Raw genomic sequence first — 22,032 nt, forward strand, 5'->3', positions numbered from 1 at the left:
TCGTAGATTACGTTTTGGAAGACTAAGGTGTCATCTGTTGGAATTGATCTAGGGTTTAAGAAAAAGTTTAAACGCTTCGCAAAGCGGCGGAATTTTGAAAAATTTTCTATACAAGTAAAAACAGTTTTTCACTAACCTAGACAAAGAGCAAGTACATATAAATAAAACCAATATGAGCATAGAAGTTTACTAACCTTTTAGATGCTTGAACGTTGAGAAGCTTTTGGAAAAAGGTTGCAACGTTCGTCTCCCCTCGCAGCACGTCTCTCTTCCTTCCTCGGCAACTCGAGCAACCACGAAAGTTTCTATCACTAAATCACTCGAGAGAAAAGGAATTAGTGTGTGGGCACTTTTAAACACTACGACTTAAGAACGAGTCTTGAAGTCCCAGAGCTAAACACTAGGTCAAATAAGGACCTAGGTGCCAAAACAAAAATCGAAAATAAACTAGAGAGAGAGGAGTTCGGCCACCACAAGGTCTAGAGAGAGAAGCTTTCAATCTCTAACTTATGTGGAATGAGAAAAATGAGAAGAATGAGGCTCCTATTTATAGGAGAGGTCTTACCTTCAATAAGGTAGTTTCCTCTTCTATAGAATATCACATATTTATGAGCCAATTTCCTCTTTTCCTCTATGATGTACTCGGCCAAGGCAGCCTTCTAGAAGGCTTGAATTTGTTTCCTTTTTTTTTCATTGCCTTGCTTCTTTCTCAACTTGGGCGCCTACCTCATTTCCCTTAGAGAAAATTTGTTTCCTCTTTTTCTTTTGGCAAGTATCTTCATACATTTATGCACAAAATATTCTCTCTATCTCTTGGGTATGTTGGGCGCCTATCTCATTCAAGAAAGGCCTTCTAGAAGCTTTTCCACTTGTTCATGACAACATGAAAAATGCTCATTAAGAATTTTCAATAAAATTCTTATGAAATGAAATTAACTCACAAGGCCCAATTATTTCAATATGGCTGAGTGACATTAAGTCATCAAATGAACTTGTCAAAAAATTTATTGACATCCATTTCATCCTATGTCTCAAAAGACAAAAATACCCTTTTAATAATTTTTGTTCTTGTTTGACTTAGCTTCCTGTTTAACTATTCATACTCGATGTGATTCGTGACAGTGACCTCATGGACCCAAATGAACAAAGCTTGAGCTAAACACTTGGACTCAAAAGTTCACAAACCTTTTCCAAGTTTAGCTTAATGCCAACTGACTCCACTAAAGAGTTGACACTGAAAATCTCTCGGTTCAAATGAATTTATTTTCTACTCAAGAATTCAACCTAATTATGATGAGCGGATCCACTTAATATTATCTATGTTTACCCTTCATGAATGTCATCAGCAAGTCGGGATTTACTAAATTACCATATTACTCTTCTAGCTGTTATTTCCTCAACTCCTTTTGTCGCTTGTGTATAAGTTAGAAACAATGTATTGACGAGGAGCTAACAAGTCACATTGTTTCATCCAAAAGAGTCAGGACTCAATTTGGACACTGGCCAGTTCATTTATCCACACTCCAAGGAACAAAGCATGAGGTGACATACATTGCATTTCAGCAATCTTGTACATGAATTCCATATCTATGAGAACTTCACAAAGTTACTCATGACATTCTCACAACTTAGTACTTCACCAATAGGCCATGTTCGGAATCACATAGTGAGTCCGAACTCTGACTTTCTCAAATGAGAATACGTAAACTGTGAAATTGCATGTCTCATTTCAGGATTAAGGTAAGCATGATGCAATTCATACATAGTGACTTCGAGACATAAGAGGTTAAATGGTTTGTTCTTATCTTGTCTCTAGAAGTGCACTGGTCAATTCAGTACCTTCAGAAGGTACCTAGAAGAACTATAGAGTCTCCAACTCTCAATGCCTCATAACCAGACATCATAGATTCTTCTAACAATCATACTGAGGTCAATAATCCTTTGACCCTAAGATTGCGAATATATCGTTTTAAGCAAACTACGAAGAGTTTGTTCATGCAAATCTACATTTGACTCTTCGTAAGTTGTTTGGTTTGTTTATGGACTAAAGACTAATGTTTTATCATAAAGCTTCAAACAGACACAGAAGAATGAATGAACGTTTCAACTTTTATTAATGAATAGGCAATTACAAGCAAGAGTCTTCATGAGACTTTATTACATCAAATGTATAATACAAAGATTACAACTCTTCTTGTGGGCACCATTGACAACATCATCCTCGAGTCCTTCATCAAGAAGACGCAAGGAGTACGCGATTGGTTTAGGAGCATTCTGTAGATGAACCGAAAATCAATGTAAGTATTCATTTTTCGCTCAAATCGGTTGCTTGATAAATATGCTCTCATGAATTAAATTAATTAAACATAACTAGATCTTGTTAATTATAACCATAATTTAATTAGCTTATGATCAGCGTAATTAATTATTTTTTCGCATTAATATGGTTATATGGTAGAATCATCTCCAATGAGTAGTATCAGAACGATTGTTCGTGTCTGATACGCGCTTGATTCACCAACAACCATAAGTGTGTTCCTTAAAAGAATTTTATTTTATTTTTCTCTTTCTCTTTCTTAAAATAAATAAACAATGAAGAAAAGATAAGGTTGAATAGAATTTTATCTTTTAATTGTTTAACATCGTCAAAAATATTTAACAGAAGGACTATATATTCACCGTTGTCGGATTTTGAGGGCATGGATGCTATTTTTGGAATTTGAGAGGACTGTCGTTACATGAGTAAGAGTTGAGGGACAAAATATGTAAGTAGTCCATATATTAATGGAAGATTGGAGATCATTACAAAATATGAATTTACAAGAGAGATTTTGTAAAATGTATGTGTGATAAAGCACAAGATTAAATTTATAAGATGAAGGTCATAAAATTGAGTTTATATATTTTCTGCTATGTGATCAAGTGCGTTCTTCGAAATATATTTCTCCAAAAATTAAAAATGCAAATATAAATTAAATTTTTTATCTTTCACGTATTTTGTTAACATAAAGAAGTATAATAAAACTCATGATCTAAATTTTCATAGACGAAACAATGCCCCTAAAAAATTTGAGGAAGCAGGGGATGTGAGTATATTATGACAAAAGATGCTTAAAGAACTTTATTTCCTATGATGTTCCGTACAAAAATAGAAATTTTATGTTTTTAACTACTAACTAGTTGCTAGTACTAGGTATATCATGTTACAACTTACAACGACATCAAAAAATACAAAAACATAAGGCATTTCATTGATTTGGATTGGACTAACATTTACTCACTTTCTTCACTGATTGTTTACAAAAGTAGCTCAAAATTATTATTTTTTTGAAATTGAAAACAATTATTTTTCCGATAAATGAAATTATATAGACAATGCACAATATTGAATTAATCTCAAAATAGTATAAAAATAATTAAAAATTGTTTTACCATCAAGAAAAAAGATTATCTACAATTTGAAAAAAATTGTTTTTGTGAGAAAACATTTAGACACATTATTTCTATAGTTAATTTTTTTACTGACCGGAAGTACTCGAAACACGGAGAATACAATATCAAAAGTGGCTGCAACATAAAGTGGGAGCCATATGGTGACCAGATGGGACGAATGCACTACTAAACTTTTGAAAATGGTATTTTTCCTTAAAATTTTGTTAATTTTTATATTTTTAGCACAAATTTATATTTTTTTCCCTGAATTTTGTTATCCTGACTTCAATTTCTGGCTCCACCACTGACCACTCGTCTTTACCCATACCTACCTTACCGCCTCTTCTACCTCCGCCTCGTCGAGAGATTGATGGAAACAGTTTAGGAAACTCAAACTCACTTAAAAGATACAAACCATCCTTTGAAAACTTAGTCATGAATATATAGTTCCCTACAAACGACGTCCTCGCAAGGAGAAAAAATATTTTGCATCTCTGCACCCAAAACGGCTGTCCATGCTCAATGAAGCGGAGACAAACAGATTGGAGAATCGGAATCCCTCACCTTTATTTTTCTCCCATTAAATAATTTATTAATTGATATATTAGCTTGTAGAATCAATAATATATTAGAATCAACTAATTTATTAAATCACATATTTGTCATCAAAAGTATATATACATAAGTGTAAAATATTTTACAACCCACAACTACCAAAATATATATATATATATATATATATATATATATATATATATATATTTTAATATCACATTTAGTTTTTTTTATATATAAAAAAATGAATTTCCAGATCCATCTAGATTAACGCATAAATATTTGGAATGAAAATTTTCATCCTATAATTTATGGTTCCACATTTTATGGAATATGGAAGTAAATTTTCATCCCAATGGCTTAGGATTTCATGATTTCTTCATTATTATTAGTACTTTTGCCCGTTAATAAAAGATACATAAATTCAATTTTTGACACTTTCATGTGCTTCATTACATATTTAACTAAATTTCTCTTTTCAGGTTTTAAATTTGAAATAATATACAAAAGAATAATAAAAGCCATGTTTTAAAAGATCAAGCAATGTTATATCGATAGAATAAAGCAATGCACCTACAAAGAATAGAATAGCTCAACAAACCATAATAAGTGTGTCCCTTAAAATAATTTTATTTTATTTTTCTAGCCTTTATTCTCCATACTGCAAAGCCTTTAGCATATAATGTGATAGAAAATGACAAATCCAATGTGACAAAATTTATATCAAGATTTTTTTTTTTTTTTTTTTTTTGAGAAGTGGCACTATTGACGAAGATTACATGATATATTAACAATGCAAAGCGCAGGTGGAATTATTGATCAAGATTACTTAATTTAGAATAAATCTTAAGAGGGCATGTATTTTCTCTTTCTCTTCTCTTTAAAAAAAAATCTCTAACCTTTATTCTCCATCCTACAAAGCCTTTAGCATGTAATGTGGAAAATGACAAATCCAATGTGACAATTTATTTCAAGAAATTTTTTTTTTTTTTTTTGAGAAGTGACACTATTGACCAAAATTACATGATATATTAACAGTGCAAAGCGCAGATGACACTATTGATCAAGATTACTTAATGTAGAATATATCCTAAGGAAGCATGCATTTTCTCTTTAAAAAAAATCTCTAGCATTTACTCTCCGTCCTACAAAGCCTTTAGCATATAATGTGATAGAAAATGACAAATCCAATGTGACAAAATTTATTTCAAGAACTTTTTTTTTTAGAAGTGGCACTATTGGCCAAGATTATAGAATATATCCTAAGGGGCATGCATTTTCTTCAGCTCATGGGGCTTGAACACATAACCTCTCCGTCGAGGTAAGTGTAAGATTACCACTAAACCAAGCTAGCTATCACAAACATTTTTTAAAAAAATTGCTCGTAAATATATATATATTTTAACATGTAAAATTTGTTGCAACTAGTTTTATTTTTTAATTATAGGTAAATTTTCGTTATATGGAAAAAAAAAACTCATCATGACCACGATAAATTAATTAACTAAAAAGTAAATTTAATTTACTCTTTAGTTAATTTATTAATTGCGAGCGTGGTGAACTATTTTTTTAATAAATCAAAATTTGGATATTTTTTAAAATGAGAGTAATCTATTAAACTACTGGCTTAATTGCCCATTTTAACATAGCCTTTCCTAATATATTATGTAAAAATAAAAAAAAAAAACCCTTCTTAGTCACTCTTTTTTTTTTAAATGGAAGAGTACTACAAACTGGTAACGATTTAAATAACCACCTAAACTCTGCGTAAAAAAAAATCATAAAAGTCTAACCATACTTTATAAACTTAACATTGTTTTTTTTTCTTATTTCTAACATTTTTCGACTAATTTTATCTTCTTTTAATTTGAATTGAAAGAGAATCAGATTGGTGGTGAAAAAAAAAAAAAAAAAAAAAAAACAACAACAACAACAACCCAACTTGAAGTTGAATTGTCACAGATACAGTAGGGTTTGAAGTTGAAGATTTGCCACACAAAAAAAAAAAAAAAAAAAAAAGAGGAGGGGGGAGGTGTGGAAGGAAACATCTATCATCTAACGTTGCACACGCTAGTTTTACACGTAGTATCAATGAACTCCATTTAGGTATATTATGGGTTATTAATATTAAAATTGAGTTATACTGAATAGTATGGAGTAGTGACGGATCTAGAAAATATTATCAGGGGGCTAATTTGAAAAAAAATTCACTTTTTAGGTATTTTTTTAAAAAATGGACTAAAAATATAAAAAAAAAAATGAGGGGGGTCACTGGACTCCATGTAGATCCGTCACTGGATGGGAGGGTTAGTTATATGGCTACTTTAAATTCCTAATGTTAAAATTTTAGCATAAGTATATTATAACTAAGAAATAACCCAAATTTATGTGCATGCGTCATAACATAAAATCGACTTTTCATTTATTATCTTTGTTCATTACTTTCTTGTGAAGTATTTGGACATACACTATGGTTTGAAAATAGGTTGAAGATATACTTCAACTATCCTCGAGATTATAGTCTAGTTTCGGCGACACTATTTTGAAGACATGGGTGCGATCCCAACTAATGCGACCCGGCCAGCGAATAAAATGAACCAGGCTTAGGGACCTCAGATTAGCCTACAAATTTTGAGATCTTATCCAGCGCTAACAAGGATCTAATTTGGGTCACTAATTGCAAGCTAGATGTGCAATAAAATTACAAATTGAACATTCTATAGATGTAAAAAGAACATTTTTAACAAAAGAATATCATTTTTTTTATTTTAAAAACAGGATTAAATAGGATTCGTTGCTCATTGTTTATTCTTTATACAAGAACTGAAGAAAGATGTAAGCGCTTTGATGAGGGTTGTTTTACGTATTTTGGTATAATTAGGTTATTGGTATAATTTATAATAAGGCAAAGGCAACCATTAGTCGTGTATCCACAAATATCTGGATTTCACTTAAGTGCTAGTTTTGTAATTTTGAAAGGGTCAAGGGACTATAACTTATATATCAAGTAACATTTTTGTCAGTCCACTCCAGATTAGAATGAACATCAATCTCTTTATATATATGCTTTATTTGCATACATTTAAAAATGTTGGAATCTGGCCATTCCGAAATTGAACTTACGTTCTAGTGTTTTTTTTTTTTTTTTAATTATGGTTTTCGCCTAAACATTTTAGGAAAAAAAAAAGGCAAAATAGTACTGTCGGAATGGAATTTGTTTTCCGTTATTGTTTCCGATTGAAAATGGAATAAATATGGATTATTGAATTCGCACAAGCTTAGCTATAAGCATTTCATGAATGATTTTAAAATTAGATTTATTTATTATTAATAGCGTCAATGATTAAAAATTGATAACTAAAACGTCATCAAATAATAGGACACATAAAAACATGTTTAAAATTTATATAAACAACAGGCATGTCACATGTGTCGAGGAGTATTCGAGAAACATTCACTGTGATGATAACCAAGGTTCGCCGTACCGTTACTGTTACCGTACCGGAACCCCAATTTTGGGGGATACCGCTTACCGAAGAGAAACCCGAGGGGGATTCAGAAAAAAAAAAAAAAAAAAAAAAAAAAAAAAAAAAAAAAAAAAAAAAAACCGGTAGGAACCCGTTTACCGGAGAGGAACCCGACAAAAAATGTAGGAGCCCGAGGGGGATTCAGACAAATATTTTACAATAATAAAAATAGTTTTCGTAGTTCATACTTCAAACAAAGGTTCATATCAAACATAAACTGAGTTCTTAAACAAAAAGTACCATAAATAGAGTATAAAATTATTACAACACGTACGATAAAACACACTAATTATAAGTAGAGTGTCTCGGGGGTTGAAATCTGCGTCGCCTAGATCTGTGACGTGGTACCACGTCATGGAACTAAAATATGTGTTGAACCACGTACGGAAGTGATAATCGTAGGTCTCGTGACTAAGACTAATAGGATGCGAGTACGGAGGACAACCGTCCTCCCAACGTGTGAAAGGGGTTTGACCGTACCCATTGTAGGACTCTTGTGTGTCTTCCACTGCGATCACGGGTATTACGGGGACGGGGACGGGGACGGGGACATAAGTGTAGGATGAGTAAGATTGATTCTCGTAGGGGTCGTATGACGCCGGGAACTGTGAATAACCAATCTCGGAGCCGTCGGGTGTAATAGAGAACCCTCCAAATTCTGAAGTCAATATATCTATTTCATTACTACCCGACATTGAGATCGCATCGTTCATACCTCTTTGGTTTCCGCCTTAATTTCCTCCACTTTCCGGAGCAAAAAAGAACGGATTGAATGGCTCATCCCCGTGTTGAGACCCGCCGCCCTGGTATTGAGACCCGCCGCCCTGGTATTGAGATCCTCCGGCCCTGGATTGCTCCCCGCCCGTGTATTGAAACTCGTCGCCCCCGTGTGATGGTGACCCGCTACCCCCGTGTGACGAGCCACCACCTGAATCATGACCACGGGTATCAACTCCGACATCATCACGCAAAACTTGTTCGACGTTTATTCCTTCTGTCCGAGCATGAGATTCCGCCAAAGGATCGGGCAAGTTGTCAGCACCATCCATGTGGACCGGATCGATCCAACGGTAAAGCTCATCGTCGCCATCATTATCCGCGCCTGACCTATCGAAAGCCCTTTCAATGATATCAAGAGGATCGAGAGGTTCCATTTCGTCCGCATACCTCGCTCTTTTGTCTCTCAAGCTCAACTTCATGTTGTAGCTTGCAAAGACAAGCTTTTCGAGCGTTGAGTGCGCCAAACGGTTCCTTTGCTTCGTGTGAATCAAAGCAAACGTACTCCAGTTCCTCTCACAAGCAGATGAGGACGCCGTTTGCGATAGGATTCGCCTTGCCAACTTCTGCAGCGTAGGTGTATGATTCCCATATAGTTCCCACCACGTAGCTGCACTCAATACGAATGTAGTTAAGAAGTGAACAAAACTTTAATAACATCTTCATGAGATTGTACCTGCATTCACGGTGCCCCTCGTAGTCATTGCACTTTTCTGGGCGAAGTCACCTCGCATGTCTCGAAATGACAACAACTCACTTGCCAACATCGATGAATCTTCGTCGGGGTGTAGAGCGTCGAACACTTTGGTCACCGAGGCCATATGGGTACTCTCCTTATGGATTTCCCTGTTGTACTGCAAGTTTGGATTAAGGAAAAAAGTTGCACATAATTTAAAATAATGTTAGGGTCATAATAGACTTAATATAATTTTTTTTTAAAAATAGAGTACCTGCTTCATGTAACGGGTGGCCTAATTGGTTGTTCCACCTATTGTCGATGATGTCTACGACCCAATGACGCCCATGAAGTGATTCCAACCGCTTTCGCATCTCAGTGAAAACATAGTACAACAACCCCATGGTGGGATGCACCTTTGAGTCCACTACTCGTAAACACGTGTACATGGGCTCGAATATGGCGCACACGTCGTCGACACCTTGCCAAAAATGGGCTTGTAAAACGTTTTCGGCAACCCATTTCCCTTCTCGTGAGGACGACAACTTCAAATCATCCCACCATTGAGACGTGAAGAGGTTCCTGAGAGGTGATCTTTTGGCTCGGAGACTTCTGAGAGCCAAGTAGTTGGTCGCGAATCTTGTCGCCCCGGGTCTCACAATTTCACCCGTACTAGTCTCTCGTAGCTTGGACAAAACGGAGCCGTGGTTGTAGATGAATTTGGTCGTCTGTCGAGCAGCTTTCACCACGTTGTCGATACTTGGCCTCTTCCCAATATCTTCGAACATAAGGTCTAGGCAATGTGCGGCGCAAGGGGTCCAGTACAAGTTGTACTTCCTCATCAGCTTCTTCCCCGCAGACTTGTAGTTGGACCCGTTATCGGTGACGACCTGTACGACGTTCTGTGGTCCTACTTGATCAATCACCTCGGAGAGTATCCCGAATAGGTACTCCGCACTCTTGATCTTGTCGGATGCGTCAATTGACTTCAAGAAGACGGCGGACCCACCACAATAAACCATAATGTTTATTATGCTTAATCTCGTGGGTCTCGTCCATCCATCGGCCATGATAGTGCATCCGTACGTCTGCCACTTGACCTTTTGTTCTTCGACATAGGCTCGCATGTCTCGTACCTCTTCGTCGAGTATCCACCCGTGAATCTCTTTCGGGCTGGCCACCGGGACATTCGGTCCTACAGGTAAATAAGATCAATATATCAACATCAAATACAAAAGATTGCAATGTATATTTGTAAAATCGATATAAAAACTTTTTTACTTACCGACTTCACCGGAAACATGAATCATGTTCAGGAAGTGATGGTCACTCGCCTTGTGTGCGGCAACTTGCGAGTGAATGAAAAATCGGCAATGGCTTTGGCCAATCTCTTCTTGATGCCGGGTTGCGCTTCATCAACCCTCCTTTGTCGCGCACTATCGCTCCGGTACAATGACGGTGCGGTCGTTGGAGGAGTTCCTGTGGATCCGCCGGGACCTTCACGTTCATTCCGCCATTGTTCGGCAGCTTGTGCCTCTCGTGACCTCTTCATTACGCGACGAAGTTCCTGCTCTTCGTCTACGTCTTCGTCAGAGTCTCGACTGCCCCCTAGACTTTTTCGGAGGTCTGCTCGTATCGACTCACCCAGACTCTGACGTTGCTTTTTCTTTTGAAAGTTCGCGTGGAGTAAATTTTGCATTTCCAATTTTACTTCAGGAGGAACTTTGTCGCAAAACTTAACGCTTCTTGTCTTGTCCACGTTCGCCAAGTGGTTCTTCACACGTGTGATTCCACCACCTCCAATGATGTGCCCACAAAACTTGCATTTGTATGCACGTGCTCGTCCTTCGATGGGGTCGCAATACTTGTATGTCGGGTCGGACGTCATACCTCGTAATAATAATCAATTCAATTCAACATTTTAATCTTGGAATTAATTAAAATTCTATAAAAATCATCAATTCATATGACAACTAACAACAATCAACGTAACCACCATCAAATTAACTCTACACTAATCATCAATTCATAATCATATAACAAAAATCAACAAAATAACCACCACAATAATCATCCACATAAACCATAACAATAATCATCAAATTAATTGTAATCACCCCTATTATTTCAACTTCATCATGACAATAATCACTAATTTCAACTTCATCATGACAATAATCAACAATTCATAACTAAAATTTGAAAAAAAATCCCAAAAATTGAAGAACTCGGCTGGTACCTCTCGGGTTCCCCGGGATCTGGACAAAATCGGCGTCTCCAAGACGAGATCCGGCGGGACGAAGGACAGACTCGAAGGGTTTTGCGGGATTTGGCCGGGATTTGAGCAAAACAGGAAGAGAGTCGAAGGGACCCGATCGGGACGGGACGCGCAAATTCGTTCCTCGGGAGATAAGGGTTTCGCGAATTTAGGGACAACTTATTTATACCCAAAACGGGACTCGGTCTGAGGGGATCCGGCCCGGTTCGACCGGGATTCGACCGGGTTTGGTTCACGGGACCGGTTTATGCAGGTTCCGTCCCGGTCCCCTCCGGTTCAGGGGATCCCGACCGGAACCCGGCCGAAACCCGCGGGATGTCAATCCTTGATGATAACTAATCATACATTTTTACTTCTCATGAGATTTTATTTTCTCATATTTACGCTAGCTATTGATGCATATTGGCTACAAACTCTCAGGCGCATGCTAATCTACATTGGAAGTGTTCAGAAGACTGGCCAATCATTTTTCCCAAAATTCAGTGATTAAAAAACACTCGGAAGTTATGAACTTAAAAAAAATAAAATCAACGACAGATTACATAATACATTTAATAAGAAATCATAAACTCACTCATCAATGACTCAAAATCGTTGCATCCCAATAATTCTGTTGTTTTTGTTACGAACCTAACAAACTAACAAAAAGACCACAATATATGTTGAAAAACATCTCATTTATGGGCTTGCGTGGGGTTCTTATCCAAATTAATCCTGAAAATCTTTAGAAAACAAACCTTTCGTGTAGTCAAGCACGTATTTGGCACTCTTAATTTTCTCATGCTATGTTTGAAATGACAAAAACAATCCATTTTTTGACTTGTTTTCCGGGGAAGTTCAATGAGAATTGACTCATTCCACCATTGGCCTGGTCCACAATTGAAGATCAAAACTTCCAAATTAAGCAAATGCTTATAATTCAATCCAACTGAAAAATTTAAAACAAAAAATATATATATATATATACATATATATATATAAATAATCGCAAGTAGCCAACTTTTCTAGTGTACAAAAGCTCGAACAAACTGGTTGGTTTAATATTAATCCAATAATTTCGGGTGTTTAAACTTTCCATCTCTGGCCAACCTCCCAAATTATTTAGCTCAATTTCACTTCTTAATAGTACCAAGTTCATAATAGTTAATTTTCCAGTTTATAATGGACTCTAGACTCTTATCTGGTGAGAGTTATAGCGCAGTATGTTGATCATCCGAAACGAAAAAGAAAGGTACACACAGAAACTTGTAATAACAAAACCTTGTTATTAGTAATTTAGAAAAACTAAAAAAAGATAAATCTATTTTCATCGCCACTCGCCAGTAACACACAGGAGAACCATCGATCAAAAATAGAGACCACACAAATCACATCATCAGAACCACAGAAACAGTAACTTCAAAGGAACAAACTTCAGAAAACAGCATACGAAACCCTGGGTTATTTCACCAATACCGGGAAATTAAAACCCTAGTTTCTCCAGTTCCCTTCCGGAGCACCGCCGGAACGGCTCGAGTAGCGACCGCCTTCGCCGTCGCCTCCACCGCCGTATCCTCCGCTACGTTCCCGGCCACCGCCGTATCCACCGCCACCGCCGCTTCCGTATCCACCGCCACCGCCTCCACGGCCGTAACCTCCACCGCCTCCCTCACGACGACCACCACCGCCGCCGTATCCTCCGCCTCCACCTCCGTTACCGCGGTATCCTCCGCCGCCACCGCCGCCGCCTCCGCTGCCGCGTGACTGAGCCTCGTTGACGGTGATGTTACGGCCGTCAAGGTTCTGTCCGTTCATCCCTTCGATCGCGTCCTTCATCGCCTGCTCGTTGGCGAAAGTCACGAATCCGAATCCTCTGGATCTGCCGGTCTCGCGATCGTTGATGATCTGAAAAAATTCACAGCCATTTCTGGTCAGATCTGAGCAACAAACGAACGAAGGACGAGGAAATTAAATCAATTAAACCGATCGGATCTTCGTCTTTATGAAAAGATGAAAATAAGACGTACCGATTAGTAGAAGTAAAGCAAGTATCATTTATAGAGTAACAGAGAATCATAGTAACACAATAGTAACAGTAACAGATAGATCACAAGATTTCAGATGCATCGATCGGGGTTTTGACCGGACCAGATCCGATCTCTTGCGTCAAACGGACCTTCGATTCTGTGATGTCTCCGAACGCAGCGAAGGCTCTCTCGAGAGACTGACTGTCGGTGGCCCAGGCGAGCCCTCCGACGAAGCATCTGTACTCAACATCTGCGGATCCCATTGGAGGTTTCCTTTTCTCTCTCGGTGGTTAGGGTTTCTGTTTGGAAGGAGAGCAAATCGGGAACGAGAGAAAGGAAATTAGGCTCCAAGGGAAATGAGATGTGATTTGGGAACGAGAGATTCAACTCGTATTTATACAGCTATCAAGCTAGGGCTGACGAGTGTGCGCATTGCGCACCCTTGCATCTAAACTATGGTTAATTCTAAAGCGGTCCTTTGGTGTCTTTTGTTTGGTTGCTCGTTTTCGTCTATCCTTGTCCGGGTTTATCTTATTAAATTAATATAATAATGTGTACGTATGAAATACGGATTTGATTCTTTTAAAATCAGTGCCTAGATTCAGATTGTGAGTTTTTTTTTTCATACTACAATTAAATAAATGTCAGAGAAATAAATAGTTGTAAATAAACTTACTTTATATTTTTTTTTTAATGTGTGGCAAGAGCATATTTTAATTTAGTATCTTAATCAAAATATTTTGAACTCCTCGCGTTAACAGATTAGCCAAAATCTTAAGTTGACTAGTTATTATGAGGATATATATGATCCTTGATTAGCAAAATAATTGGAACTACGGTTAACGAATTGCAGTGTTGGAATCATGGCTGGGTTAGGTAGGGTCTTCTCTTCACGTGGCACCCAATATGGACATCAAAGATATTTATAGCCTCAACGATATCTCCTTAAAAATATCTTCTATCGTTAAAGACGGATTTGCCACTGTTTTCCCGCTATATTACATTCGGCATAATTTTTTTTTTATTTTTTTTTTACATATAAATGGCGACGCAAATACATGCTCATTCTTTCTTCTTTGTTATCTGATTTTCTCATCGTTCTTTCTTATTTATCTGTTTCTCGTAAATGGCTGATGAGCAATGATCTTCATCGTTAGCACGGTGAGTAAGAGGATTTCGTCATCTCAGAGTAATTGCTTACATAGCGTTACACTGACAGAGAATACGGAATGGACAATTTTGAATCCGAAAAAATTAAAATAAAAATAAAAATCAGAAGTTGCTACAAGCAAAATGTGATTTTTTTATTTAAGGTTTAGAGGTTCACATATTTATTGTTTTTTTTTCTTTATTTCCAAGTTTTCGATAACAGAGCGATGATAGTTGTGCAAATTTTAGTTGGGTGGACCCGAAAATTTGCAAGTCATTTTCAGACTTTTGCAAAGATTGAACGCTTTGGAATTAGAGATTGACAATGTTCGAACTGCTACGTAATTGTTATCTTTCCACAATTCGAAAAATATCACGTAAGATTTCTGTTCATATAAACATCCGAACTAGTAATTGTGAAACTCAAAATAAACATAGAGTATTTTTGCGGTTTAAAAAAAAGATGTGACACAAACTTCCAAGATTAAGTATTTATGTCGTCATTAAGTAAATTAAATCTGTTATTAATTTGCCTATACATATTTCATAGTTCATATAATTAGACTAGTGTGATTTGCGTGATAATCTCATTGTGCTCTTGAGTTAGAAATGAAAGACTTAAACTTAGTGGAGTGATATTAAAAACAAACAAAAATAAAACTAAGTGGAGTGACTTTTCCTACAAAGAACAAGGTAGAGTATGAGCTTTGTTGATCGATGGGTGTGACTCATCATGAAACGTTAAACTATACCCAAATTCTTAAAATGCTCATCAATGGATACATGTCGATTAAATTTGGACAGTTCAATCAAAACATTTTCATGATTATGTTTGGAATTTTGCTCCGTCCGTCTCAAGATCGGTGTTATAATTTTACTTCGATATTGTTTAGAGCACAAAATTTATAATACCGTTTCAGTACTCATCATTAATTTTTATTTTCAAAAGATACTAAAGTATATTTAAGATTTTAATTTTATTTAAAATGTAAGTGTTGTCGGAATAAACATGAACGATATATTCCGTTCCAATTTAGTTAGAATTTCGGTTCGATCGGGGAATATGTTTTGCTCCGACCGAATCTCATGCTTAATGTCGCATTTTTCACATCTTTCACGATGACTTAGAATATCATCATCACATATCTTTTCATCATGTGTGCACAAGGTTTGTCCTCTAAGATCACTGCACGTAGTGGCAATGGCACACTACATGGCATCAGCAAGAACAAGTATGGCACATCTCATCTCTTTGTTGTCGATGATTATCTGGTCTTTGGCAAAGCCACAATTTAATATTACTCTCACCTACTAAACTACGTACCTAAACCGATACTTGATGACACCAATCCATTAAATTGACTACGATAAATCCACTTTCATAGTCTCGGCTAGCACTTCATAAAATAGGGCTTCATGCATCTCCTACATCACGAGCAACATCGACGTTTACTTGGGCCTACCCAACATTTCGCTTTGTTTTATTTAGAAAAAATTGCTTAGCTTTTTGCGAACTATTTATAAGATTGGACAAATGAGAACATATATTTCTCTTTACGAGGAGGAATCTCATATGAAATATATAATTCAATTTATTCATACATACGCCATTTTTTGGTTAGCTATCTCGGTGATCAGACAGACACTCATTGAGAGGTACGTTAAGTATGCGTATGTTTCTAGCTGAAATCTTACAATAATGAGCGCATATGAATTAATTTGAATAAATTATGAAAATATTTCCCGCGCACATCTTCTACCTTCTTCTCATTGGACTATTTCATACATTTTTATAATAATATAATATAAAAAAATATTATTTTCATATAAACGTAAAGAGTAAACAATAAAAGAAAAGTATAAATAAAAATAATTTTTGGGTTTTTTTTAAAGCAATTTTTGGATTGTTTGGATGTCAAACTTACTAATTTATTATTATAATTAGTTACTCTGTTACGAGTTATAAGAAAATCCATATTCATCTCCTGATAGAATAGAGTCTGTCATGCCCATTTGGACCATATATTATGGACGGTCTAACGACAAAGTTATTTTTCTTGGAATTTGGAATGTCCAAATTTCATATTATTTAATAGAATTAATGACATTTTTGGCCCCTCGTCTTTGACCTCTTTAACACCTTGGTCCCTGATTAAAAAAACTGGCAGTCTTGGTCCATTATGATAGTCATTTTTTCACTTTCAATCCTTCTGTTAAAAAAACCGTCAAAATGGATGAAAAATGGATCATGTGCGTATCACGTGCCTTTTAAATGAGGACAAAATCGTAATTAAAATAAAAAATAAATAAAAAATAATAGTTAAAAAAAATAAAAATATCTTCTTCTTCTTCTCTCTCTCGCGTTGCTTCTCCGTCACATCACTCAAAAGAAAGCCAGCGATCAGAGAGATCAAATCTCTCGCTGCCAGGGTATTCTGTCAGTTGGGTGTGCTAGGTAATCAGATCTGGAACGCCAGTGTTGGGATTCGACTGAGAGGATGAGGTTGAGCCGAAGGAAGAGGTGTTCTCAAGCATCGGAGAGTCTGACACCGACTGAACTTCCTGAAGCTTCCTCTGCTTTTCCGGCGCGGCGTCGTCGAGGCCAAGGAGGCAGTTCACGGAGGCGGCGTGAGCGGCGACGGTACCAGAGCAAAAAAAAACATTACCTGCAATTACTGGCGAGACTGAACACATCATTGTCGAAACCCCAACAATCCTTGAACACGACCTCCCTCACGTTCCCACGCACCCCAAACAAAACCCCGACGGCCCTCTTGTCCCTCAGCTGGCACCTCTCCAAATGCAGTCTCTCGAGCGCCGAGCAAAGGCCCAAATACTCCTCCGCGCCGGGACCCACCTCGTCGACTCTCCGCGCCGTGAGTTTGGTTTTCGGTCGCCGGAGGAGATGGGTCTCCCAGAGGAGCCGGTGGGGGTTGGGTTTCATCGTCGATCTCCATAGTACCTGCCTAAGAAGCAAAAGACATGTGAATACAGAAGGCTTTTGAATAATATCGTGAAAACGCTTTCGTTCAGGCATTTTAACAAACAGTTGATAGACCGGTGTGGAATTCGCTCTCTTTTGTGTTTTCCTTCAGCTTTTAACCCAATATCAATGCTTTCGAAAAACCAATGCGTCCCAATTAGACTGTAACGAAAACTCATTTGAGTTATAGTTGAAAGCAAAGGATCAGACCGTTAGAAGATGGTGTTGGTGAGGTTGAAGTCGAACGCCCTAGCGAGAGAGAAAAAAAAATGGACTCCGAATTGTTAAAAATGAAATTAAACAGAGTTGCTGGTCCTCGGAGGTTAACGGTGGTCGACGGAGGAAGTGGCGTTCAGTAGAAAGGGAAAAACAATTTTGGAGAGTAGCTGCCTTGAGAAGAAGAGTGATATTTCGCAGAACGCCAGACCGCCCACCCAACCGCTCTCCATCCTGTGCTCGCACAGAATGAGCTCCTCCAACATTTGGCAACACTGACCGATGGCTCTGATACCATCGACGCTTCCCTCGCACCCGACCAGCTCGCAGGCTGCGATCCCCCGCAGCACAATGTCGCTGCAACAAAGGGGAGCTCGAGTTCCTGAAGAGTCCGACACTCCTCGGCGACTCTCAGAAGTCCGAGCTCGCGGAGCTCGCTGGCGTTGACTACCGCGAGCTTGCAAAGGTTAGGGCAATCAGAGGCGAGAGCGTCGAGGCCACGATCGATGACTTCCGAGGGAAGGAACTCCAGTTCTGGGGCGAACCGAGCGCCGATTCGAGCCGTGAGAAGCTTGTGGCTCAGGAGAACCTCCGAGCTTCGCACTCTTCTTCTTCATCTCCGTATCTCCGGCGTCTTCGCTTCTCCGTTCGTCGATGGTCTTGCTGGCCGGAGCCTGAGATGGCGGTTGCGAGCTCCGCTTCTTCTTTGCGTTCTTCTTCGTGTGCTTCATCTTCGGAAAATAGGATTGTCAGCAAAATTAGGGTTTGGTGAATTGGGGGAAGACAGAGGTCTCCATGTTATCGGGGTCGGGGTCGGGATCGTGGAGAGGGTTTCGCGGGCGGGCCCTCGAGGGCGGGAAGTGGGGCCGGGCCGCGGAGGAGTCGCTCGGGAGAACCAGGTCCGTCCTGAAGATTTATTTTAATGGTGGTGGTGGTGTTGTAGTGGGAGGATTGAGAAGATTTATTTATTTATTTATCTATTAACAATAATTAGGAAGTATAATAGTTAAGGGTATTCTGATAATTTCTTTTTTTTGTTTTACACGTGAGAATTTTCAGTCAATTTTAACAACAATGCTAACAGAAGGACTGAAAGTGAAAAAATGACTATCATAATGGACCAAGACTGCCAGTTTTTTTAATCAGGGACCAAGATGTTAAAGAGGTCAAAGATGAGGGGCCAAAAATGTCATTAATTCTATTTAATATTGAAAAATTGGATGGTCTCCGTATAAATTTTTTTCCACACCATTTTCCACCACCTGACCACCATTTATCACATGAAAAGCCACATTCCTCAAATGACACGCCAATTCAAAGATCCCCAAATTTTTCAAGATGAAGAACAAGACGATGATGACACAACTCAATCTCCATCCAACGAAGAAGAGGTGGCCGAAGAGGAGGAGGACTTGGATGAAGAAGAGCAACCTCCCATCAATTTTCAAATGTCAATATCAATTTCAATGAGTGAATTTGAAAAGCTTTTTGTAGTTTGTACTTTTCAATGTGTAATTTTCAATAGAACTTTGTAGTTTGTACTTTTCATAAGAAAATTTGTAATTGTCATTTAATTTTTTTATTTTATCTTTATTTAACGAAATTTAAGATGTTATTCATATTATTTCTAAGTTTTTGATCATTTTCATATATTTTTTATAGGGAAATTGACATCAATAATACTCAATTGCTTGTTACTTATCAAAAATCAATTAAAATTCAAATACTGACACATCTAGTACCAAATGTGTCACGAGATCAACCAATTCATGACCGATTTAGTACTAAATATGTCAATATTTGGGTTTTGGTTATTTTTGTAAATTGTCAAGCAAATAATATTATTGCTGTCAATTTTTGTCATCTTTTTCAAAGTGGTCCATAATTACAAAAACTTTTCAAATAAATCCCTTAATATAACATTTAAAATAATTGTTTCAAAAAAATTATGGAATATGGGATATTCATATTCCAAACAAATATGGTAAATTGAACACTAGAAAAGTTTCCACGATGATTGGCAGTCCGACACCTTTTATGCTCTTTGTGGCCCATGAATTTTAGAAACATGGTAAGAGGCTTGGAAAGCCCAATAGCTCATGTAAGAGGAATTCGTTAGTTATTACTTTCTGTAAACAAATATCAGCAATCTTTACGCTGTTTAGGGAAATACTTCCTAAACTTTAAAAATAAGAAAATAATCATTATATATTTTTCTTTTACAAGTATAATATGATTTCATGTGTAAATACTTGTAATTCATGGTATTCACATTTTGAAAACGGATATTTTATACCTAAATTACAATTGGATTACACCCAATATTTCAGCAAACACTATAAGGTCAACTATTAAATGATACCTTCACATTTTTTTGGGTAAAAAAATACTTATAATTTTTTAATTAAATAATACCTTAATACTTTTATTTTTTTGCAAAGAATACCCAACCCAACCTTTTATATAGAATTGACTACATGACAAATATGCAATTTTGCTCGTCTAAGCGCCTTAACCTTCGAATGGAACAAAATTCAAATGAGTCACAGTGAGAATTGAATGTGTGTAATAACAACGAGGCACCAATAGAGTCGCAACCGTTGGTGCGGCGGATTTCGTCATCTCAAGTAGTGTGACAGGCAACCTCAGAGCCTAGACGATGAGAAGTGTCGAGAGCAGACGGTGTTGTGGATGTTATCGTTTTTAGTTTTGTTGTGTGAGGCGTCGAGGTCTAGAGCTATGGTACGACAAAATGGTTGACACAACATGTATCATACGTCAACTATAGTGGCCAATGCGACAATCATGAGACGTCAAACCGGCTAATTTTTTTTATTTTTTATTATATTTTTTATTTTAAATGCAAATCGAGCGCAAAATTCATTATCATGAGATGTTTTTTAGATTTTTGTTTACACATATTACGATTATTATTAATTGATAGTTCGATCGATTGCTTCAATTTATCCACAAATTTGTATAGAGATTGTTCAAGAGTTAGGGAGCTCATCCGACCCGATATTGTATTGTTTCGAAGATATATACAAGATAACTAGAATTTGTGGATTAAATTGAACTAACTAATTGACTATAAGATAGTGTCTTAATCTGTATAATTTTTCATACCCTAATATATATATATTATATAAAAAAAGTCAAGGCATGATTGCTATGTATCTACAAATGTCCGTCTAATTAATTTCAAGCAAAAGAATACCTTATGCAGGGCCGGCCCAAACTCACCGGGGGCTATAGGCGATTCAATATTTTGGGGCCCTATAATACTAATAAAAATTTAAATTTTCAGGGTAAAAAATGTAAATTTTTTAGAAAATTGGTCAAAAGTGTAAAATTTTAGGATAAAAAATGTAAATTTTCTTAAAAATAGACAAAAAATCTAAAATAATTTTTTTTGGGACCCAACCCAATTGGGGGCCCAATGCACAAGCCTTGCCCGCCTTAAGTCAGGGCCGGCCCGACCTTATGATTTAACTATATTAATGCATAGCCTCTCTCTATGTATAGCCTTATTTGTACATTATTAAAAGCACATGCCAACTATATTCTTCCTCTTTCAACCCGCGAGTCTCAAATTTAATATGGTATCTGAGCACTCGAGTTTTTCTATTTATTCTCTAGTAAAAAATCATGTTCATTAGTTTTTTGTATGTACTATGTGTACGTGTGTGGGTGACGTGTATCACGATATACCTTGTGTATTAAGTATTAACTACCATAAGAGTGAATCTCGAATCGATGACACACGCATATATAGTTATAGCATCCTAGGGTCCGAAAATAATAATGTCATACCATATATTAAAGTTATAGGATTCGAAAGATAAATATATATCAAAATAGTGTTCTATAAATAATATGAATTTTATTATTAAAATGAGCTTATACTAGTGAGAAGGTGTCTTCCGTTAAAAAAAAATATCCATGTGTTTCTCTGTTAATAAATAAATAAAAAAACTCTAAATTTTGTGTTCCCACATCAAAACCATGCTTTGTTCAAAAGGTAATGCTAACTTGGGATCAATTGCTCAATTGGAAGATGTAGGAGGGTATAAGATCAAAGCCCAAACAATAATTGTGTAAAAAAAAATTAACTAGAAAAAGTTCTACTGTTATGCAATCCCTGGACCATGCTTATACAGCATGAATAGCTTATGTTGTCATAGTTATATATAGGATATATATATATATATATATATATATATATATATATATATATATATATATATTAAAAAAGCATTAATTTAGCAAAAGGCTACATGCATAATTTTTTCCAACCAACATCTTTAACTCTTAGGAAATGAAAATAAATAAATAATAAAACAATGGTTCGTGGCTCTTCTTTCGACCGTGTCACTATGTCCTCGTCCAGCGGGTGAAACTCGAATAAATTGAGTTTCTTTGAGACGACATAT

General features: G+C 36.8%; 3 protein-coding genes and 1 pseudogene across 3 annotated transcripts; all 4 read right to left on the bottom strand.

Annotated features, from left to right (window-relative positions):
- Nucleotides 1-7,815: 7,815 nt before the first annotated feature.
- On the bottom strand, nucleotides 7,816-9,327 carry LOC149387539 (uncharacterized). The gene is made up of 3 exons (XM_089624315.1): nucleotides 9,242-9,327; nucleotides 8,968-9,145; nucleotides 7,816-8,901 (listed from the first exon to the last, which is right to left on the bottom strand). The coding sequence occupies exons 1-3, from the start codon at nucleotides 9,248-9,250 to the stop codon at nucleotides 8,246-8,248; spliced, it is 843 nt and encodes a 280-aa protein (XP_089480441.1). The 5' UTR covers nucleotides 9,251-9,327; the 3' UTR covers nucleotides 7,816-8,245.
- Nucleotides 9,296-10,277, bottom strand: LOC149387540 (uncharacterized). The gene is made up of 3 exons (XM_089622179.1): nucleotides 10,253-10,277; nucleotides 9,415-10,162; nucleotides 9,296-9,332 (listed from the first exon to the last, which is right to left on the bottom strand). Exons 1-3 carry the CDS (start codon nucleotides 10,275-10,277, stop codon nucleotides 9,296-9,298), a joined length of 810 nt encoding a protein of 269 aa, XP_089478305.1.
- A 2,213-nt stretch (nucleotides 10,278-12,490) lies between these two features.
- Nucleotides 12,491-13,640, bottom strand: LOC149387541 (glycine-rich RNA-binding protein GRP1A-like). The gene is made up of 2 exons (XM_089623173.1): nucleotides 13,401-13,640; nucleotides 12,491-13,129 (listed from the first exon to the last, which is right to left on the bottom strand). The coding sequence occupies exons 1-2, from the start codon at nucleotides 13,512-13,514 to the stop codon at nucleotides 12,716-12,718; spliced, it is 528 nt and encodes a 175-aa protein (XP_089479299.1). The 5' UTR covers nucleotides 13,515-13,640; the 3' UTR covers nucleotides 12,491-12,715.
- A 2,912-nt stretch (nucleotides 13,641-16,552) lies between these two features.
- On the bottom strand, nucleotides 16,553-18,330 carry LOC149387542 (F-box protein At5g07670-like; annotated as a pseudogene).
- Nucleotides 18,331-22,032: the final 3,702 nt, after the last annotated feature.

This window comes from Urtica dioica, chromosome 8, assembly GCF_054948205.1.
Source record: "Urtica dioica subsp. dioica isolate 48M chromosome 8, U.dioica_male_clone48M_v1_H2, whole genome shotgun sequence".
NCBI classification, from domain to species: Eukaryota; Viridiplantae; Streptophyta; class Magnoliopsida; order Rosales; family Urticaceae; genus Urtica; species Urtica dioica.

Bases quoted from the DNA above. Each gene is read 5' to 3' on its own strand.
- LOC149387540 (XM_089622179.1), bottom strand. From the start codon at position 10,277: ATGATTCATGTTTCCGGTGAAGTCG. The intron at 10,163-10,252 runs GTAAGTAAAAAA...ATTTACCTGTAG, and splicing joins TCATGTTTCCGGTGAAGTCG to GACCGAATGTCCCGGTGGCC. The intron at 9,333-9,414 runs GTACACGTGTTT...GAGATGCGAAAG, and splicing joins TGCGCCATATTCGAGCCCAT to CGGTTGGAATCACTTCATGG.
- LOC149387541 (XM_089623173.1), bottom strand. From the start codon at position 13,514: ATGGGATCCGCAGATGTTGAGTACAGATGCTTCGTCGGAGGGCTCGCC. The intron at 13,130-13,400 runs GTCCGTTTGACG...GAATTTTTTCAG, and splicing joins GAGACATCACAGAATCGAAG to ATCATCAACGATCGCGAGAC.
- LOC149387539 (XM_089624315.1), bottom strand. The intron at 8,902-8,967 runs GTACAATCTCAT...TATTGAGTGCAG, and splicing joins GAGGGGCACCGTGAATGCAG to CTACGTGGTGGGAACTATAT.